The 17,199-nt window shown below is 37.2% G+C and overlaps 2 protein-coding genes and 1 non-coding gene across 3 annotated transcripts; 1 reads left to right on the top strand and 2 right to left on the bottom strand.

The window, feature by feature from the left end:
* Positions 1 to 606: 606 nt before the first annotated feature.
* rps13 (ribosomal protein S13) lies at positions 607 to 4,058 on the bottom strand. Its single transcript, XM_046856720.1, has 6 exons — positions 3,949 to 4,058; positions 3,103 to 3,151; positions 2,406 to 2,484; positions 1,612 to 1,781; positions 911 to 1,011; positions 607 to 680 (listed from the first exon to the last, which is right to left on the bottom strand). Exons 1-6 carry the CDS (start codon positions 3,969 to 3,971, stop codon positions 647 to 649), a joined length of 456 nt encoding a protein of 151 aa, XP_046712676.1. The 5' UTR covers positions 3,972 to 4,058; the 3' UTR covers positions 607 to 646.
* LOC124391757 lies at positions 750 to 880 on the bottom strand. The gene has a single exon (XR_006927044.1). It is a non-coding gene; the product is annotated as a small nucleolar RNA SNORA19 (small nucleolar RNA).
* A 3,250-nt stretch (positions 4,059 to 7,308) lies between the features above and the next one.
* nucb2a (nucleobindin 2a) lies at positions 7,309 to 17,100 on the top strand. Its single transcript, XM_046857391.1, has 13 exons — positions 7,309 to 7,479; positions 7,966 to 8,103; positions 8,813 to 8,920; positions 9,006 to 9,138; positions 9,628 to 9,731; positions 11,380 to 11,565; positions 11,656 to 11,746; positions 12,705 to 12,763; positions 12,848 to 12,940; positions 13,214 to 13,303; positions 13,390 to 13,560; positions 13,886 to 13,946; positions 16,389 to 17,100. The coding sequence occupies exons 2-13, from the start codon at positions 7,966 to 7,968 to the stop codon at positions 16,562 to 16,564; spliced, it is 1,410 nt and encodes a 469-aa protein (XP_046713347.1). The 5' UTR covers positions 7,309 to 7,479; the 3' UTR covers positions 16,565 to 17,100.
* Positions 17,101 to 17,199: the final 99 nt, after the last annotated feature.

Here is a 17,199-nt window from a genome sequence, read left to right as displayed (position 1 = left end):
GTCTGTCAGATAAAGAGATAGAGAACTTGAAAGTTAGTTAACCATAACGACATAATGACAGACTCAGGATAACCCAGGTTGAACTATCGCAGGTTTTGGGGGCAGATGAACAGGAATGATTCAGCTACTCCTGTTTAATCTATACAGACCTGATCTACCCTTTAAGTTAAACCAAAATAACTGCATTGTTCAACATGGACCTTCGACATTTTACACTTTATATTTATAAACATCGAGTGTGAGCGTATACTATGCAAATAAAATGGCTCACAACCAAAACTGCAGTAATCCAACTGTAGATGGTTTCAAACAGCTTTACATGAGCACCAGAATCGACCGTGCAATTTCTACTGCAAAACTGTACGGCAGTAACAACAACTTTGATATTCAAATTTCATATAAGTGAAAATGTTCTTTCCTTTCATTGTTTAAATGATCACTTAATTTCTGTATATAGAACTAATTTGTTCACATCTCAGATCTGCAAATTGTGTTTCAATGGCTTTCCCTTTAAAAAAGGCACAAAAAGGTTTGTGTGACATGTATGGGATTAAGAGCAATTTCTTTTTTTGCATTAAAAAATACAAAAAAGCACACAAATGCATCTTCATCCAAATGATCTTTATTTTGTGTAAAGTCTTTACATTTATGCCACCAGTGCAGAAGCCGTGGAGGATTCGCTAAGGATAAAAAAAAAAAAAACAATGTGAGGATTAGAGGATGAAAGAAGAAACTACAGTGCAAAAAAAATTTGTATGAAGGGGACTGGCAGCATCGGCATGAACAAGCCAAACTGCTAATTTACCTCCAGGTCTTATTCTAGCACATCAGAAATATCTCACATCTTACAGGAAAAAGAGTGGGACAATGAAATGTGCGTTTTCATATCAAATAAATAAATTGTACTTACTACTTCCAGTTGGGAGCGAGAACTCTCTTGGTTTTATAGTAACGAGCCAGCCTGTGGATTCTGCTCTCAACAAGAATCAGGCGGAATTTGGCGTCTTTGTCCTGCAGACATTGCATATGATTTACAAAGATGTTATGAACATGGAGGTTTGAGAGTTCATAAGGATCCAGTATTATGATACAGAAGAAAGAGAGGGTTAACTCCTCCAAAATGGATAAAAATAAATGTGTACAACATATAAATTTGGCAGGTTTAATTTTTCCTGTGCAAGATTGCTTTCTCCAGATATTCAGTGCTTCAAAAAGATACAATTCTACACGTAATTGAATTCTGGTTCTGACAAGTCAGTTGTTAATAAGCATTCAATAACAGTAGCTGTTATCGTTAATAAGGAAACAGTTAATTGAGAGGAATGTGTACAGTAGTTGCTCAATAAATTAAAAATCAATGTTTTTAATTAGGTTTTTTTTATTTTTATTTAATATTGATGGAAGGTGTATCCAGTATCAGCATGTGGCAAGAATAAAAAAAAAAAAAAGGAAATAACCTTATCATTCTGTCTCATGGTACATAATATTAAAATCTACAAACAGGTAAGTATCTAATAATTTTCATTGTATATTTGCTGTGGGGAAAGAAAACGAGCACACTTATTTTTAAATAAATGGTCAATTCAAGGACATGAAAGGTTTTTTGTTTACCTTCCTGTTCCTCTCCAAGTGCTTCCTCACAGCAACAGCCTTCTTGATCAGATGGTACAGATCCTCAGGCAGATCGGGAGCCAAGCCCTTGGATTTCAGGATCCTGAGGATCTTGTTGCCGGTGACGAAACGCACCTGAGCTACACCATGAGAATCCCTCAGGATCACACCTGAAACAACAGTGAGTTCACAATTTTATAACAGTTCTGAGGAACAGAATCTTGTGGGCAAGCTGAATTCATCTCCTGTTTGCCACACGCACACAACACTTACTCTCAAGCCAATATTGAAATTTTAAAGCAGAGAAATTAAAAAGGGGACAAATTAAAACTTACACTAATAATTGTAAAAATATTACATTTGCATTTAAAGCGTTTTATGGCATACATGAATCATTACAAAATCTACACAATTGGTGAAATGCTTGATCTCAAATTCAAAATTCATTGATTCCCAATTAGGCAAGATATTAAAAGTAAGGGGATGTAAACAATGAAAACAACTACACCCTGCCATAATTTCAATCAGATGTGCCGTTTGATTTGGGCAAAGTAACAATCAAAGTATTTAATCGCTAAAAATCTGAAGTAACACCTCAAACCTTAAACTGGCAAATCAGTTTAGACAAATTGCAGCCAATCGAAGTCCTTCTTCTGCAGACATACAGACTCAGTGTAGACCCTTTCATTTAAAATCTTAACCTTCCCATCGACCTTTCTTTCTCCAATACACCTTAAAACTTATCACAACCTGATCTCTACATGCAACGTACACAAATCCAGTCAGGAACGTACCAATCTGGGAGGGGGTCAGACCCTTCTTGGCCAGCTTAAAGATCTGCTCTTTGACATCATCAGACGTCAGCTTCAGCCACTAAACAGAAGGAAAAGGTCATGAATTTAAGTTCTGGTTGAAGACTTCGTTGCAGGAGAGACAGAAATCTACAGCGGTAACAAGAATTTTAATTTGACGCACTGTTCACATCAACCAATGTTTACAGGTTTCGATTTCTATAAACCCAAATGTTTGCATTAAAACAGTCCCAAGATCTCCCAAAAAACTGGCAGTGATACAACTAGTTATTATTTATAAACAGTCTATCCAAGAGTCTGCAAAAAAAAAAAAGTAACCCTTGAAACTTAAAACAAATGCTATAATACTTTTCTTAATGATTTTACTTTTTCTCTCAATGTTTTAACACCCAAAGTTTTTTTTTAATACAAGTCGCTATGTGACTAACTACAAGTAGCAGCAGTCAAACACCTTTACAAGATTTTTGTAACTTAAGCATGTTATTATTCTTGTAAGAGCTGAAAATATTAGTCTGCCCATTAACAGCAGGTATACAACAGTTATGATTTCTATATCCCAAATAGGCTGACAAATATCCACCTAGGATAGTAAGATATTAGATACACTCAAGTTAAGATAATCTATCTATAAAATAGAGATCTCTTAAGAGATAAGTTGAGAGATGAGTACTGTACTTACTGTAGGGACACTGCGTCTGTATGGGAGAGCTGACTGGGACAAGCCCTTACTGAAACAAGACAGAATTGTCTGGTCACATTCAAACACTTAACCTGATATTTTAATAAACAAAAATCAGAGATACCCCCTCTTTTGTTCTCATTTATGTTTTCCTCGTGTTTTGATTTACCCTTTGCTTTTTATGATCACTTTCTGATATTAACAATACATTGGTGTTATACTGTTAATATGCTTGAGTGTTGACTGATCGGCTCTGCTGTTGTATTTAAGTTTTATTAAGAAATTTAAAAAACTATATACAAATTGAGATACATGTAGGACAAGGTGAATAATTAACGCTTTCAACACGACATTTACAAACAAACTTGCGTGTGGATAAACTGATGTTTGAGAAGCTAACGTCATTTTATTTCATAATATCGACATGAGGTTGAGATCATGCATGCTAGCTTTCTTCTGACTAGCTAACGTTTTATTTCATGCAAAAGCTAAAATGTCGAACTACGTTTCATATGAAGATTTAACATCTACGCGGTATCTCCATTATAACATCTGTAAACTGTTTTGTAGACTTTCCTCGAACAACTATATGATTTAAAAGTAAAATCGGAGCTCATTCGGAGAGCCCACGAGCGCCAGACTGCTTTCCATCAAGCCGCACGCGCGGCCATTACCTTAGCTAACTAGCTTCATCCCCATTAGAAAAACGTGTCGCTAAATGTTCCTTTTAAAAGTTTCTTTTCAGCCCCAATTTGAAACCATTCGGTTCTCTAGAGGGTTATTTTTGTTTTCAGTATTCTGTGTGTTCACACACGTTTATATTTTTGGGGTAAATTAAGCACCTACCCGGGAGCGTGCATGCGACCCATGATGGCGTTCGCGAGAGAGCCGAGAAAGAGAGAGCGGAGAGTGAGGCTGACAGGAAGTAGAGTGCGCCCATGCGGAAGTGACGTTTATATAAAGACAAGAAAGAAAAAAAGTCTTAATTTTTTAATAACGTTTTTATTAAAATAAATACAGATGTTAGAGAAGTTCGTATTATACGAATAAAGAACATCCGGATATTGTGTATTTAATTTAAAGAAACTCGAATGTCCACTGCATACTACATAATTACACACAAATAAACTCCTACATCAACCGTTTACTGAATTCAGAAATAAATACTTAATCGTAGAACTATTTACTGCTGTGCATATGCATTTTTTATTTTTTTATTAATTAAGCATTATTTAAAACATAATACAGTGGGGAAAAAATTATTGAGAATTATATATATATATATATATATATATATATATATATATATATATATATATATATATATATAGAAAGAAAGAAAGAAAGAAAGAAAGAAAGAAAGAAAGAAAGAAAGAAAAAGAAAGAAACCAGTGCAACCTACGTATAGTCTATCTTCTCATTTTCTATCTCATCTCAAATCTTAACAAACCACAGAGAAACAAAATCTAATTGTCAACAAAACCAGCTGTTGTAAATTGTGTGTTCAGAAACATATTCCACTTCTGCTGCCAAGCAAGCAAGGCTGCTGTAGTTTGTTAGAGCTTTGTTGCTCTTAATGTCTGTGTTGTTTGTTGAACGTATGTGCAGCATGCACATTTATACTGCTTATGACGGAAAAACCTTTGCACATTCCAATTTGTGCAAAGTCCCTGAGATGATATGAAGGGGGGGAACTGTAGAGCACCATCTTTTCATCAGTCATTTCTGTCTGCCCATTGTAACTAGACAAATACCTAGTTTGTGCAAATGTACTTAGCAAAAATCAATGGACACCTTTAAGACATCATTAAGATATAGAAATTATGAAAAAAAAAATTATTTACATATACATTTGATGGACGCACATGCAAATTAGAAAATTGGAATGAACTCTTTTAAACGTCAAACTCAAAAACTAGGTGAAATCACTTGTAGACTGCTGTAGAGCTGTAAATATTGTAAATGAACTGTGAGAATACATCTGTGGTTTATATGTCTAGCTTGTCCTTCTAACAACTTAATTGTTATTTTGGGATAAATTGGCAGAAATTGCTAATGCTGATGTCCTTATAGAAAATACTCAAGGAGAAACTAAAAATTAAACAAGAACCTATGGTCAAGATTTTGGCTTAGGGGTCTTTTTTAGCTGTCTTGGTTCGGTAAAATTGATTGGGTGTTAACTGATTACTAGTCATAGAGTCTAATCCATATTAATGAGTTAATATGTGTTAAGGAGAGAAGGAGTGCATTAATCATTAGAGTCTGAACCCCTACCTGACTAATCAGCAAACTTATCACCCACACCAGTAAAGCCATAATTTCTCCTCACATATTTTAGAAGCACATAGTCAAGTCAAATAGTCATAGTCATTCTAACCATATACAGTATAGAACAGTATAGAACACAGTGAAGAACCTGAATGCTACACTTTTTTCAGGAAACAGGAGAGTGAAGAGTGGGTGTGAGGTATTTGTGCAATCAGCCACCATGCTGTTGACAGATGAAACAGGAATGGGAGAGGGAAACCAGACTCTGTGAAACTGGCCAGATCTGACCTGAACAAACAGCTTTTAGTTGTTACAAGAACGGGACCCCTAAGGCTAAGCATTTTTCTTTCTTTCTTGTTTTCTTGTGATCTCAACATACAAAAAAGCTGTTTTTCTGTAGCATTTACATAATTATATTATGAGAAATTTGGGCCCTGTAAACAGGACTGGTACTGGACTTACATTGGCATCTTTGCTGTTAATCATCATAAATGTTCTAATTTCCTGCTATAGAAATGGACTTTATCTCCATATTAGAAGCAAATTCATAGAGTACTGTACTCTGCACAGATTGTAAAACAAACAAATAAGACATTATTTTAATATATGAATTAATATTTAGGCTAGTTGGAGCATGTTTACTGTCAGAATTGCCTTTTAAAAACAAAAAACAAAAAAGAAAGAAAGAAATAGATTCCAACTAAATTTATTTTAATGTATTTCATAATGGTGGGGTGTTCGACACTGTTTTTATTCACTGACAGATATAGATATGTTTTAGCTTGAGTGTGTGCATGATTAAGAAAAAACAATAAATTAATCCATGATGCTGTGGGCTCACATTAAACTATTAATACCTCAAACAAAACAACATGCTGTTACGCCAAGCACGTGAGAAAGAGTTGCATAAGCAAGAAGAAAAAAGACTAATGGATCTTAGTGCTTCCTATCTGACACATCCCAAACTGCTTGACATTTTTTGTGGTATACAGGCATTCCCAGAGTTACGATGTAGATGCACTTCGATGACCCCATTGTAACATCGAAAGTTGAGACATGGCATACCCAGTAGTCTTAAAGAATGGTGATCAGCATTGGGTAGTATACTGCAATTTGTTAATAATTTAAATTACAGTACATAATTTAGCAAAACAGCAACTTACAGTACAGTATACATATATTTACAGTATATATGGATATGGCAGTGGGCGCATGGACGATTGCTGTTTTGCGAGTGGAGGGTGTGCTCTGTTTCAGTGTCTAGGGATGGCAATAAAAAGGAGAGAGACAAGAGCTAAAATTGGGCTTTGTAACACCGAACATGCAGAAAGAAATACGCCTTCTAACACCAGTCAACCGCTGGTGAGAGTAAGGCATCTCACAATGTGTACATCCCGTCAGCATCCCAACATATCGCACAACATATAATCTGCTATGTTTGCCTACTGCGCAAAACGTAAAATTTTTAATTTATATCGCTATCGTCTTGGGATAAAGATGCAATTCTTGGCTTTAAGATGTATATTCTTGCCTTTTTTCCGGCTAAATGTTTTATACACACAAGTAAATATAGTATAAGTACGCCTCTTTAACCCTTTTCCTTGTTGTCTTAAAGGACCTACTGTATGTAAAGGGGCCTGTACATTTTTTAAGTCACTCCAAATAATAGAACCCTTATTATTGCTACTTGGTATATAACATATATGATTGCATCTTTTATTTTAAATAAATAAATAAATAAATAAATAAATAAATAAATAAATAAATAAAGTACATTGAATTTTAGCATCACTAAAACAAAATGGCCGCTGAGTGTGTGGAATCAGGTGCCTGGTGTGGGCCTTGTAGTGGCGATAACCGGCCGGTGGGTGTCGCTCTGATTTTTTTTCCCCCTAGAGCGGTGTTTCAGCCTGAGTGTGTCTGTAGCCCCGCCCCTCCCCCGTTTAACGGACTGGGGAAATGGGCTTGTTTTAATGTAGTGATGACGAGACAGTGAGGAAGAAGGAGTTCAGCTGTGATGAAAGCAGCACCTGCGAGGAACTGCGACAAAAGAAGATAAAACATAAAAGAAGACGTCGGATATAACTCCTCTCCGCGGAAACAGCCAAAGTAAGTGTTTAAAGCGCCTGTTTGTCTGGGCGCTCGGGTTGATATTCGCCGTCATTGTGGCTCCCGGTTGACGAGCTAATCTGGTAAACCGATAAGGTACAGCTCTGTACGGCTAACCCGTACTGCACTACTCACCCTAGCGTACTAATCAGTACTCATGGCAACAGTGCCATTATGGGATTTCCTTATACTCACGCTTTAATGAGTACAGAAGTGTGCTGGATTCGGTACCATGTTTGTGAGCTCATTTCAGCACTTAGGAGTTTATACACGTGTCAAAATGCGGTTGGCTCACGTATTAGTCAATCTTTAAAAATAAATAAGCCATCTTTTTTTCGGTTTTGAGGTTTCTACATCATTTGGGAAGCTTTAACCCGTGTAGTAGGCTAACACAAATAGAAGCAGCTGTTACTGTTTAAACATTAACCATATTATGAAACAGCAGTTCACTAACTAATATATACTTTTTTTTTATTATTATTCCAGATGTCATGGATAAAAGCTCTCACCTCTTGCCTTGTGCTCTCCAGCCTGCTGTTCAGTTCCCAGGCAGTGCCTATTAGTGTAGATAAAACTAAAGTCACGGTTCCAGAAGCAAAGGTAGAAGAATCGCCTCAGAGTGTGGTGAGTGGTGCTGTTTTAAAAGCAAAAAAGAAATAAAATCAATTTAAGCTCTAATGTGCATGATGTAAGTAGAGATTGAGGGGTTTGATGTGTGGGTTGTTCGGTTAAGTTGTGTTCTTGTTATTTATACAGGATTAGTGCCTGTGATTACATCACCTGCGACATCTCACACACTGGGGGTTTGGGGTCATAAGAGTGGTATAAACGTGAAAGATGAAACATGTCCTTTTTTATACATATGGAGAGAGAAAAACATTTAGACAGACATAGACTGAAACCCCACAGCACTGCTACATCTCTCTCTCTAGGTATGATTTATACGCGAACACGTGAACACGTGCTATTGTGGATCATTGGTTTTTTTAGATTTGTAAAAAATATTTCTGAAGTGCTTCAAGAGGTTTTGGAAACAAAGTCGCAACAACAAGATGTACTTCTTTGGAAATCGTCTTCACCCCTGATCCGCATCTAAAGTAATACATAAGAATTATTTGCGCTCAAGACAGCAGGTAAAAGTATTTACACAGAGCTGAAGCATACAAAGTACATAAAAATGTTTACTCGGCAAATAAAGTGCGTCTTTTACACGGTCATTAATTTTGTAATTGCAAACCGTGAACATGGGAAAAAATGTGTTTTCTGGTATAAAATACTTTTCTATTTTTTTTTTTAAAGTTTCTCTTTTTTTATTTTCTTTTTTTTTTTAAAGGACACTGGACTGCATTATGACCGCTATCTCAGGGAAGTTATTGATTTCCTCGAAAAAGACCAGCATTTTAGAGAAAAGCTGCACAACACAGACATGGAGGATATAAAGGTATGTTTATTTTGTTTTGTTATAAGGCATTATAAGTATTGTGTTGTATGTCGGCTAATAATTTGGACCTATTTCGTGTTTGCAGCAAGGGAAACTGGCTAAAGAGCTGGACTTTGTGAGCCACCATGTCAGGACGAAGCTGGACGAGTTAAAAAGGCAAGAAGTGAGTCGACTGAGGGCGCTCATCAAAGCCAAGCAGGACATCGTAGGAGGGAACGGTATGCACAGTGATAATAAAGACACAGTGATAATAAAGTAGATGTGAAATGCGAGTTTGTTCATTCATTTGTTCTCTCTCTCTCTCTCTCTCTCTCTCTCTCTCTCTCTCTCTCTCTCTCTCTCTCTCTCTCTCTCTCTCTCTCTCTCTCTTTCTCATAAAACTGTGTTTACAGCAGACAGAAAGCGATGAGAAATTCAATGTAGTGGTTTGGGGAGGGGGGAGGGGGTGCTTGTGGGGAGTTGGGATGACTTCCTCTTTGATCTCCAAGTTTAGCAAGCAGCATCAAACAAAAAATGACCACTGACAGCATCTGCAGTAAACCCAGCACCCTCTTTTACTATTAAATGTGTGATAGACTGTAGATAAGCATCACATGAGCAGCATACATCAACATTGACTCTACAGGTCTGAGTCAGTGATCTGGGATGGTAACAGTAGATTTACATGGAAATTGATTTGAATATTTCTACCCTGTGTGTTTGTGCAGATGTGGCTGTGGACCATCAGGCTTTATTGAAGCAGTTTGAATATCTGAACCACATGAACCCTCACACGTTTGAGGTGGAAGATCTGGACCGACTCATTAAATCAGTAAGTCGATCATTTTTGCTGAACTGTGTATGGGTCTCTTATAAGGTTATTCCTGAATGTTTTACTATACAATTTTGTCATTTTAACAAATTAATGTATCATTGATGCAAATCCTAAAATAAAAAAGTTCTTAAGTATACATTCTTATATATTTTCACCATATCACCCAGCCCTATAAAAGCATACATTACAAAAAATAATGGGAGATGACATACAGTATCTCACAAAAGTGAGTACACCCGATTAAGGAATCGTTTTAGATCATCTCAAGGGACAATACAATAGAAATGAAACTTGGATATATTTTAGAGTAGTCAGTGTGCAGCAGTGCAGATTTACTGTCCTGAAAATAACTCAACATACAGCCATTACAAAATAACTGGCAACAAAACTAAGTACACCCTAAGAGATTACAGCTGTACATTGTGTAACTATGCAAAGCCACATTTCCTATTCATCATGCTGATGTTTTTGTCTACTTGAAAGCAACATTCTAATTTGTGTATCGTGTATTAGAGCAGTTACATTTTGGTGTTTTGAGTACAATCTCTCATACTAACCACTGGATGTTCAACATGGCACCTCATGGCAAAGATTCTCTGAAGATTTGAGAATTAGAATTGTTGCTCTCCATAAAGAGGCCGAGGCTATAAGATGATCAGTATCACCCTGAAACTGAGTAACAGTGCAGTGGTCAGGGTCATACAGAGGTTTTCCAACACGGGTTCCACTCGGAACAGACATCGCAAGGGTCCATCAAAGAAGTTGAGTCCTTGTGCTGTGCGTCAGGTGCAGAATCTGACTTCAAAAAACAGACACGGGTGCTGCAGCATTGCTTTAGAGTTTGCAGAAGCGGAAGGTCCGTTTGTCAAGTGCTCAGAACATACACCACACACTGCAAAAAGACGGTCTGCATGCCGTCTTCTCAGAATGAAGTCTCTTCTGAAGCTGGCTCACAAGAAAGCCTGCAAAAAGTTTGCTGGAGACAACCTGTACAAGAGCATGAATTACTGGAGCCATGTCCTGTGGTCTGATGAGACTAAGATAAACTTGTTTGGCTCAGATGATGTCGAGTTTATGTGTCGATTCCCTGGAAAATTGTCTCTTGGTCTGTGGCTGCATGAATGCTGCTGGTACTGGGGAGCTGCTGTTCATTGATTGAAACATGGATTCCAACATGTTCTGTGATATTCTGAAGCGGAATAGTCACAGAAGCAGAGAAGTGCCATGTGTCTAACAGCCAGCAGTTCTTTGATGTCATTATGGAGTAGTGGAAGAGGATAAAAAGCAACATCTGGGATCCCTGTGCATTTCTGGTGAATTACATGCACAGGAGGATTATGGCAGTGCTGGATAGCAATGCTGCTCACACTAAATATTGACGCTCAGAACACAGTTTTGACATGTTCACTTAGGGTCTACTGACTTTTGTTGCCAGCTAATTTTACAATAATGGCTGTATGGTGAGTTATTTCTAATACAGTACAGTAAATCTGTACTACTATACAAGCTGCACACTGACTACTCTGAAATATATCCAAGTTTTATTTTTATAATATTGACCCTTGAGAAAATGCACTAAAAAGGTTGGTGAAATGTGAGAGGTGTACTCACCTTTGTAAGATAGTTTGTACATGCTTCTGTCCAGGCTACAAATGATTTGGAGAATTATGACAAAGAACGTCATGAAGAGTTCAAGAAGTACGAAATGATGAAGGAGCACGAGCGCCGCGAGCACCTGAAGACCCTGGACGAGGAGAACAGGAAGAAAGAACAGCAGCATTATGAAGAGATGAAGAAGAAACATGCTGATCATCCAAAAATTAATCACCCTGTATGTTTAATCACCTATTTCTCTATTTACACTATTTCTAAGACATTTGAGATTTCCAGTTAAGTTTTTTTTTTTTTTTTTTTTTTTTAGGGCAGTCAGAATCAGCTGAAAGAGGTGTGGGAGGAGGCAGACGGTCTCGACCCAGATGATTTTGACCCTAAAACATTCTTCAACCTTCATGGTAATGTTTTAGTTGTCACTGAATCATTAAATACAGATTAACGTAATAAAATCTCTCTCTCACACACATTATATATACACACACACACACAGAGTAGGGGTAATAATTTAGATTTTTTATTGTAGGTTTATTTTAACAATGAGAGACAGAATATTTAAAAAAATTCCATATAAAAAAACTTTAAAGAAAGGTTATAAATTCGTTTGTATTTGATCCTGTACCAAGCAGCAAGAATTCTGACTCCCACCCACCCAAATTAGTCCTGTAGCTGTATAAAGAACTTCTATCAACTCATTATGTGTATAAAAGACACCCGTCACAGGATCAACCTCTTCCCTTCAATCCTCTCCACCACCATGTGCAAAACCAAGACTGTAGACCTGCACAAGGCTGGAATGGGCTACAAGACCATCAGCAAGAAGCTTGGTTAGAAAGAGACCACTGTTGGCACGATAAATCGAGAATAAAAGAAATACAAGATAAGTCAGTCTCCCTCACTCTGGAGCTCCATGCAGAATCTCAGCTCATGGGGAAAGGATGATTCTGAGAAAGGTGAGGGATCAGTCCAGAATCACAGGGGAGGAGCTTGTTAATGATCTCAAGGGAGCTGGGACCACAGTCACCAAGAAAACCATTGGTAACACACAAAGGTCTTTCTGCTCATGAATGCACTTGAACAGACCCGTCTGAAGTTTGCCAACGAACACCTGAATGATGCAGAGAAGGCTTGGGAGAACGTGAAATTGAACTTTTGGCATCAACTCGACTGGCCGTGTTTGGAGGCAGAGAAATGCTGAATATGACCCCAAGAACACCATTCCCACTGTCAAACATGGAGGAGGATCATTCTGCTTTGGGGCTGTTTCTCTGTACAAAAAAAACTTTACTACATGAACAGGGCCATGAACAGGCACATGCAATTTTATATATATATCATTTTTGTGTTCACGTATTCCAGATACAAATGGAGACGGCTTTTTTGATGAGCAGGAATTAGAGGCGTTGTTTACTAAAGAGGTAAACATCTGTACATTTACTGTCATATAACACCTCAAGAAGGAAAAAAAACAGCGATTGTAATAAACAACCTTGCGCTCACAGCTGGAGAAAATCTATGATCCTGCAAATGAAGAGGACGACATGGTGGAGATGGAGGAAGAGAGGCTACGGATGAGAGAACACGTGATGAATGAGGTGAGTTGTTAATATTATTTCTGGTTTCATTCATTCCCTAAACAATTCTGAATGGTTCAAGATTTTGATATTGTATAGTTGATGGTGCAAATTATTCAAACTGGTTCTAATGTTGCTATGACGACCACTTTTTTTTTCCGGGTGCACCATAATCATTTTCCTCCTCTAAATCTTTGGTCTGAAGCTATGATGTTTATCAGAGACCACATAGAGCTCGACCCACCAATCGAAATTGTCTGCATCCGTTTGTTCTTTCTGCTTAATCTGAAACAGGTTGATACCAACAAGGACCGCCTGGTATCATTAGATGAGTTCTTGATTGCTACAAAGAAGAAAGAATTCCTGGAACCTGACAGCTGGGAGGTGAGGGAGGTCATTGGTGGTATAAAATTATTTCGTCCGTCATTACCAAGTAGTTGAGCTAATTTCTCTAAAATCACACACGATAGACTCTGGAGCAGAACCAGGCTTACACAGAAGAGGAGATGCGTGAGTTTGAGGAACATCTTGTCAGGCAGGAGCACGATCTGAAACAAAAAACATCAGAACTGCAGAAGCAACGAGAGGAGCTGGAGAGACAGCAGGAGCAGCTCAATGCACAAAAATTTGAACTCCAACAAGTACGGAAATCCAACTTTGTAATACACGTGTAACTTCACGTCGTAGCTGTCTCATTGTTGATTTGACATCTGTGTGTAATATGCTAATTAGCTTGTTAATATGAGCTGTTTCATAAATAATATGGCTGAAATGTCAAAGGTTTTGATTTGGCAGTGATGTTATTTTAGTTTTAAATAAAATTTAGATTGAACTTTAAGAAAAAGTTAAATAGAAAAAAATAAGATTTGAATAAACATTCATTTGGATTTTCATGGTTTATAAACCTCTTAAACCGAGGAAATAAGTATTGTTTAATGCATTAATGCACTGTATGTGTTGTTTCAGGCTGTAGAGCACATGGAACGGTTAAAAAACCAGAAGGTTGAAAGTCCACCTCAAGTTCATGGTGAGTAAAATAAGAAAAAAATATATATAATTTTTTTTTCTTTTTAATCCAACCAGCAGTTACAGCTTTTTATTATTGAAAATTCTTGATTATACTGTAGAAATATAAAATACAATAGAGAACAGTAGTGAGAGAGAGATGGGTATACATATATAAAGTGCATTCAGAAAGTATTCAGACCTCCTTTACTTTTTAAATTTTGTGAGAATGCAGCCTGATTTTTTTTTTTTTTTATTATTATTCTACAATTATACACCATAATAACAAAGTGAAAACAGATTCTAGAAATGTCTTTAAATGTTTTAAAGAAAAAAAATGTGGAAATAATAATAATAAAAAGACATTCCTAAGTATTGAGTCTCTTTGCAATAACACTTGGCTTGGTGCCTCCCAAATCTCTGTATCTTTGCTGAGATGTTTCTACATCTTGAATGGAGTGTACTTGTAAAAAAAAAAAAAGGTTTATTAAATGTACATTATTTAGAAAGGGGCACACATCTTTATAGAAGGCCTCACAGCTAATGTGTATCAGTGCAAAAAACCAAGCCATGAGGTCAAGGGAACTGCCTGCAGAGCTCAGAGACAGGCCTGTTACAATGCACAGATCTGGGGAAGGCCACAAAAAAAATTGTACGTGCAATCCGAGAGGAAGCATCTCCTCTGTGCAAAACCTATGGAAGCCAACTTGGGCTCATCACCTGCCCCAAAACACCCCAACAGTGAAGCATGGTGGTGGCAGCATCATGCTGAGTGTTTTTCTGCAGTAGGGACTGAGAGACGGGTCAGGGTTGAGGGAAAGCTAAATGGAGCAAAATAGAGAGATTCTCAATAAAACCTGTTCCTCAGCGCTCAGGACCTCAGACTGGGCTGAAGGTACATCTTCCTACATGATAATAACCCTAAGCAGACAGCCAAGACAACACAATTGTGACTGCGGGACAATTGTTTGAATGTCCTTAAGTGGCCCAGTCAGTGCCCTGAGCCCTGACTAAACCATATTGAACATCTCTGGAGAGACCTGAACCAGGCTGTCCACAGAGAGCCCCATCCAACCTGCCCCAGCATGAGAGGATTTGCCATGGAGAATGGCAGAAAATCCCACAATCCAGGTGGGCAAAGCATGCCATACTCAAAAAGACTTGCTTCAACTAAGTAGTGAGTAAAGAGTATGAATACTTATGTACATAGGCTATTTCAGTTTTATAAAATGACATTTCTAGGAGGTCTGAATACTTACTGAATGCAGTGTGTAATGTAATATATATTAATCTATTAACAGCCCTAAAAAAGTATTTCATCACAATTAATTGCATGATTGTCATGAATTAACTCCTTTTTATCTGTTGTAAATGTACCTTAAATAAATACTTTGATTTTAATACTCTAATCAACATGGGCATGGAAAAATATGGATGCTTTATGCAAAGGTGTGTTTTTTTTATTTTTTTATTAGTGAAACTCGGCATAGAGCACAAAGCCAAAATATTCCTGTTAAAGTTATTGTTTTAAATGACAGCAAAAGTTCTGTTTGGTGTCCTGATGTTGCCACACGGACCGTTTTAATTAGCAGGTGTGTGTGTGTGTGTGTGTATATATATATATATATATATATATATATATATATATATATATATATATATATATATTCTGAGTAAAGAAAGGACATTGTCTTAAATAAGGCAAAATTTAAACCCTTATTTATATTTTTTAACAAAAATGATCAAACAAGCGCACTGCATTAATCATGCGTTGATCGACAGCCCTAATATGAATATGTGTGTGTGTGTGTGTATATATATATATATATATATATAAATATAAATAAATAAATAAATAAATACTCAATCTACCTACTTTTAAGACATTGACTGTATAACTGTGCCGAGTGTTAAACCGACACGAACAGAGCCCTGGTGTGTTCACGGCCTGTGTAGTTCTTTAGTCATATGAACACACCAATAGCATACTGGTCCTCTGTATTTTTCTGCAAATAAGAAATGCCAAGAATAACAGGTCATTGCCTGCTGTCAAGATTAGTGTTTTTGGCCACAGATTTTTCTTTAATTATAACGTGATCGGCGTCTTAAAATGAATCACTCTTAATATCACCCAAATGATGGGTTCCCCTTTTAAGTCTGGTTCCTCTAAAGGTTTCTTCCTCATAACATCTAAGGGAGGTTTCCTCTTGCCACAGTCACCATGGCTGCTCATCAGGGATAAATACACATTGTTCACCGTAACTAATTCTGTACAGCTGCTTTGAGACAATGTACGTTGTGAAAAGAGCTATAGAAATAAACTTGACGTGCTGGAGCTTAAAGCTAATAAAGGTTGGATGTGCCAAACAAATCCAAAGAATCAATTTGTCAGATTAAGATTAGATTTAACACTAACTTCAGACATTGATGTACCTAAAATTTAGATAAATTCTTTTTGCTACAGTTGATGGTAATGCAGTCTCAGAAACCCCTAAAGACAAGCACCAGCCTCCACCTGAGCATCAGCCACTTCCTCCAGGGCACCAGGACACTCCTGCAGCTAAGCAAGATTTGGACCATGCCCAGCCGCTCCCTCAGGATCCCCACACCGTGACCCACAACCTGCCACAAGTACCATAAACGAGGGACGGTTTTTGGGAGCAGTGCCGGACTGTGCAGATAAAACACAAGCACCACTTCTCCAGCGTCTGGAGGCGATGCATAAGGACCACTCACCTCTGTGGGGATCCTCCAGTTTCTGCTGCTCAACAGCAATGTATTCAAACCCTAATTTGTTTTATTGTATAATCATCCTTATGCTGGTTTGACTGGTCAGATTCATTTTGCACATTTTTTTTTTTTTTTTTAATTAAGACAAAGGGTATGATGTACTTTTTTTTTTGAATAGATAAATGCAAACCAAACAAGGTCTAGCTATTTCAATAATGAGTGCAGTTAACAGATTTCTGCCCGATTTTCTTTAATTTAATCCCCAGAAAGATAACAGGCTTCAAATGGTATTTGAATACTTCAATTCCAGTTCATGTTTACGCTCTTGTAGAAAATGGTGCCCGTTTTAAGGTGCATTCAATTTTCTTCATTCAATTACAATTTAAAAGAAAATTAAGGTGTCATCAATTTGTGTACTGTTCTCATTAAAGTGGTCGAGGCATCCAGGTTTTGTAGTAGTCATTTATTAAAACATGTATGAGGAGCATTTTTAAACTAATTGGGACAAATGAATACCTAGAAGAGATATTGGAATGGGGTGGGGC

The sequence above is a fragment of the Silurus meridionalis genome, chromosome 9 (assembly GCF_014805685.1).
Source record: "Silurus meridionalis isolate SWU-2019-XX chromosome 9, ASM1480568v1, whole genome shotgun sequence".
In the NCBI taxonomy this organism is placed as follows: Eukaryota; Metazoa; Chordata; class Actinopteri; order Siluriformes; family Siluridae; genus Silurus; species Silurus meridionalis.
The sequence above is the reverse complement of the archived record's forward strand: the minus strand, read 5'-3'. Positions and strand labels throughout refer to the sequence as shown.

What these genes read in the sequence shown, in the direction of transcription:
- nucb2a (XM_046857391.1), top strand. Translation starts at nt 7,966, where the DNA reads ATGTCATGGATAAAAGCTCTCACCTCTTGCCTTGTGCTCTCCAGCCTG. An exon ending in ATCCAAAAATTAATCACCCT is followed by an intron (nt 11,566 to 11,655) that starts GTATGTTTAATC and finishes TTTTTTTTTTAG; the next exon opens with GGCAGTCAGAATCAGCTGAA. An exon ending in AAGTCCACCTCAAGTTCATG is followed by an intron (nt 13,947 to 16,388) that starts GTGAGTAAAATA and finishes TTTTTGCTACAG; the next exon opens with TTGATGGTAATGCAGTCTCA.
- rps13 (XM_046856720.1), bottom strand. Translation starts at nt 3,971, where the DNA reads ATGGGTCGCATGCACGCTCCCGG. An exon ending in ACTTGGAGAGGAACAGGAAG is followed by an intron (nt 1,012 to 1,611) that starts GTAAACAAAAAA and finishes CAATGTCTGCAG; the next exon opens with GACAAAGACGCCAAATTCCG. An exon ending in CTCGCTCCCAACTGGAAGTA is followed by an intron (nt 681 to 910) that starts GTAAGTACAATT and finishes TTTTATCCTTAG; the next exon opens with CGAATCCTCCACGGCTTCTG.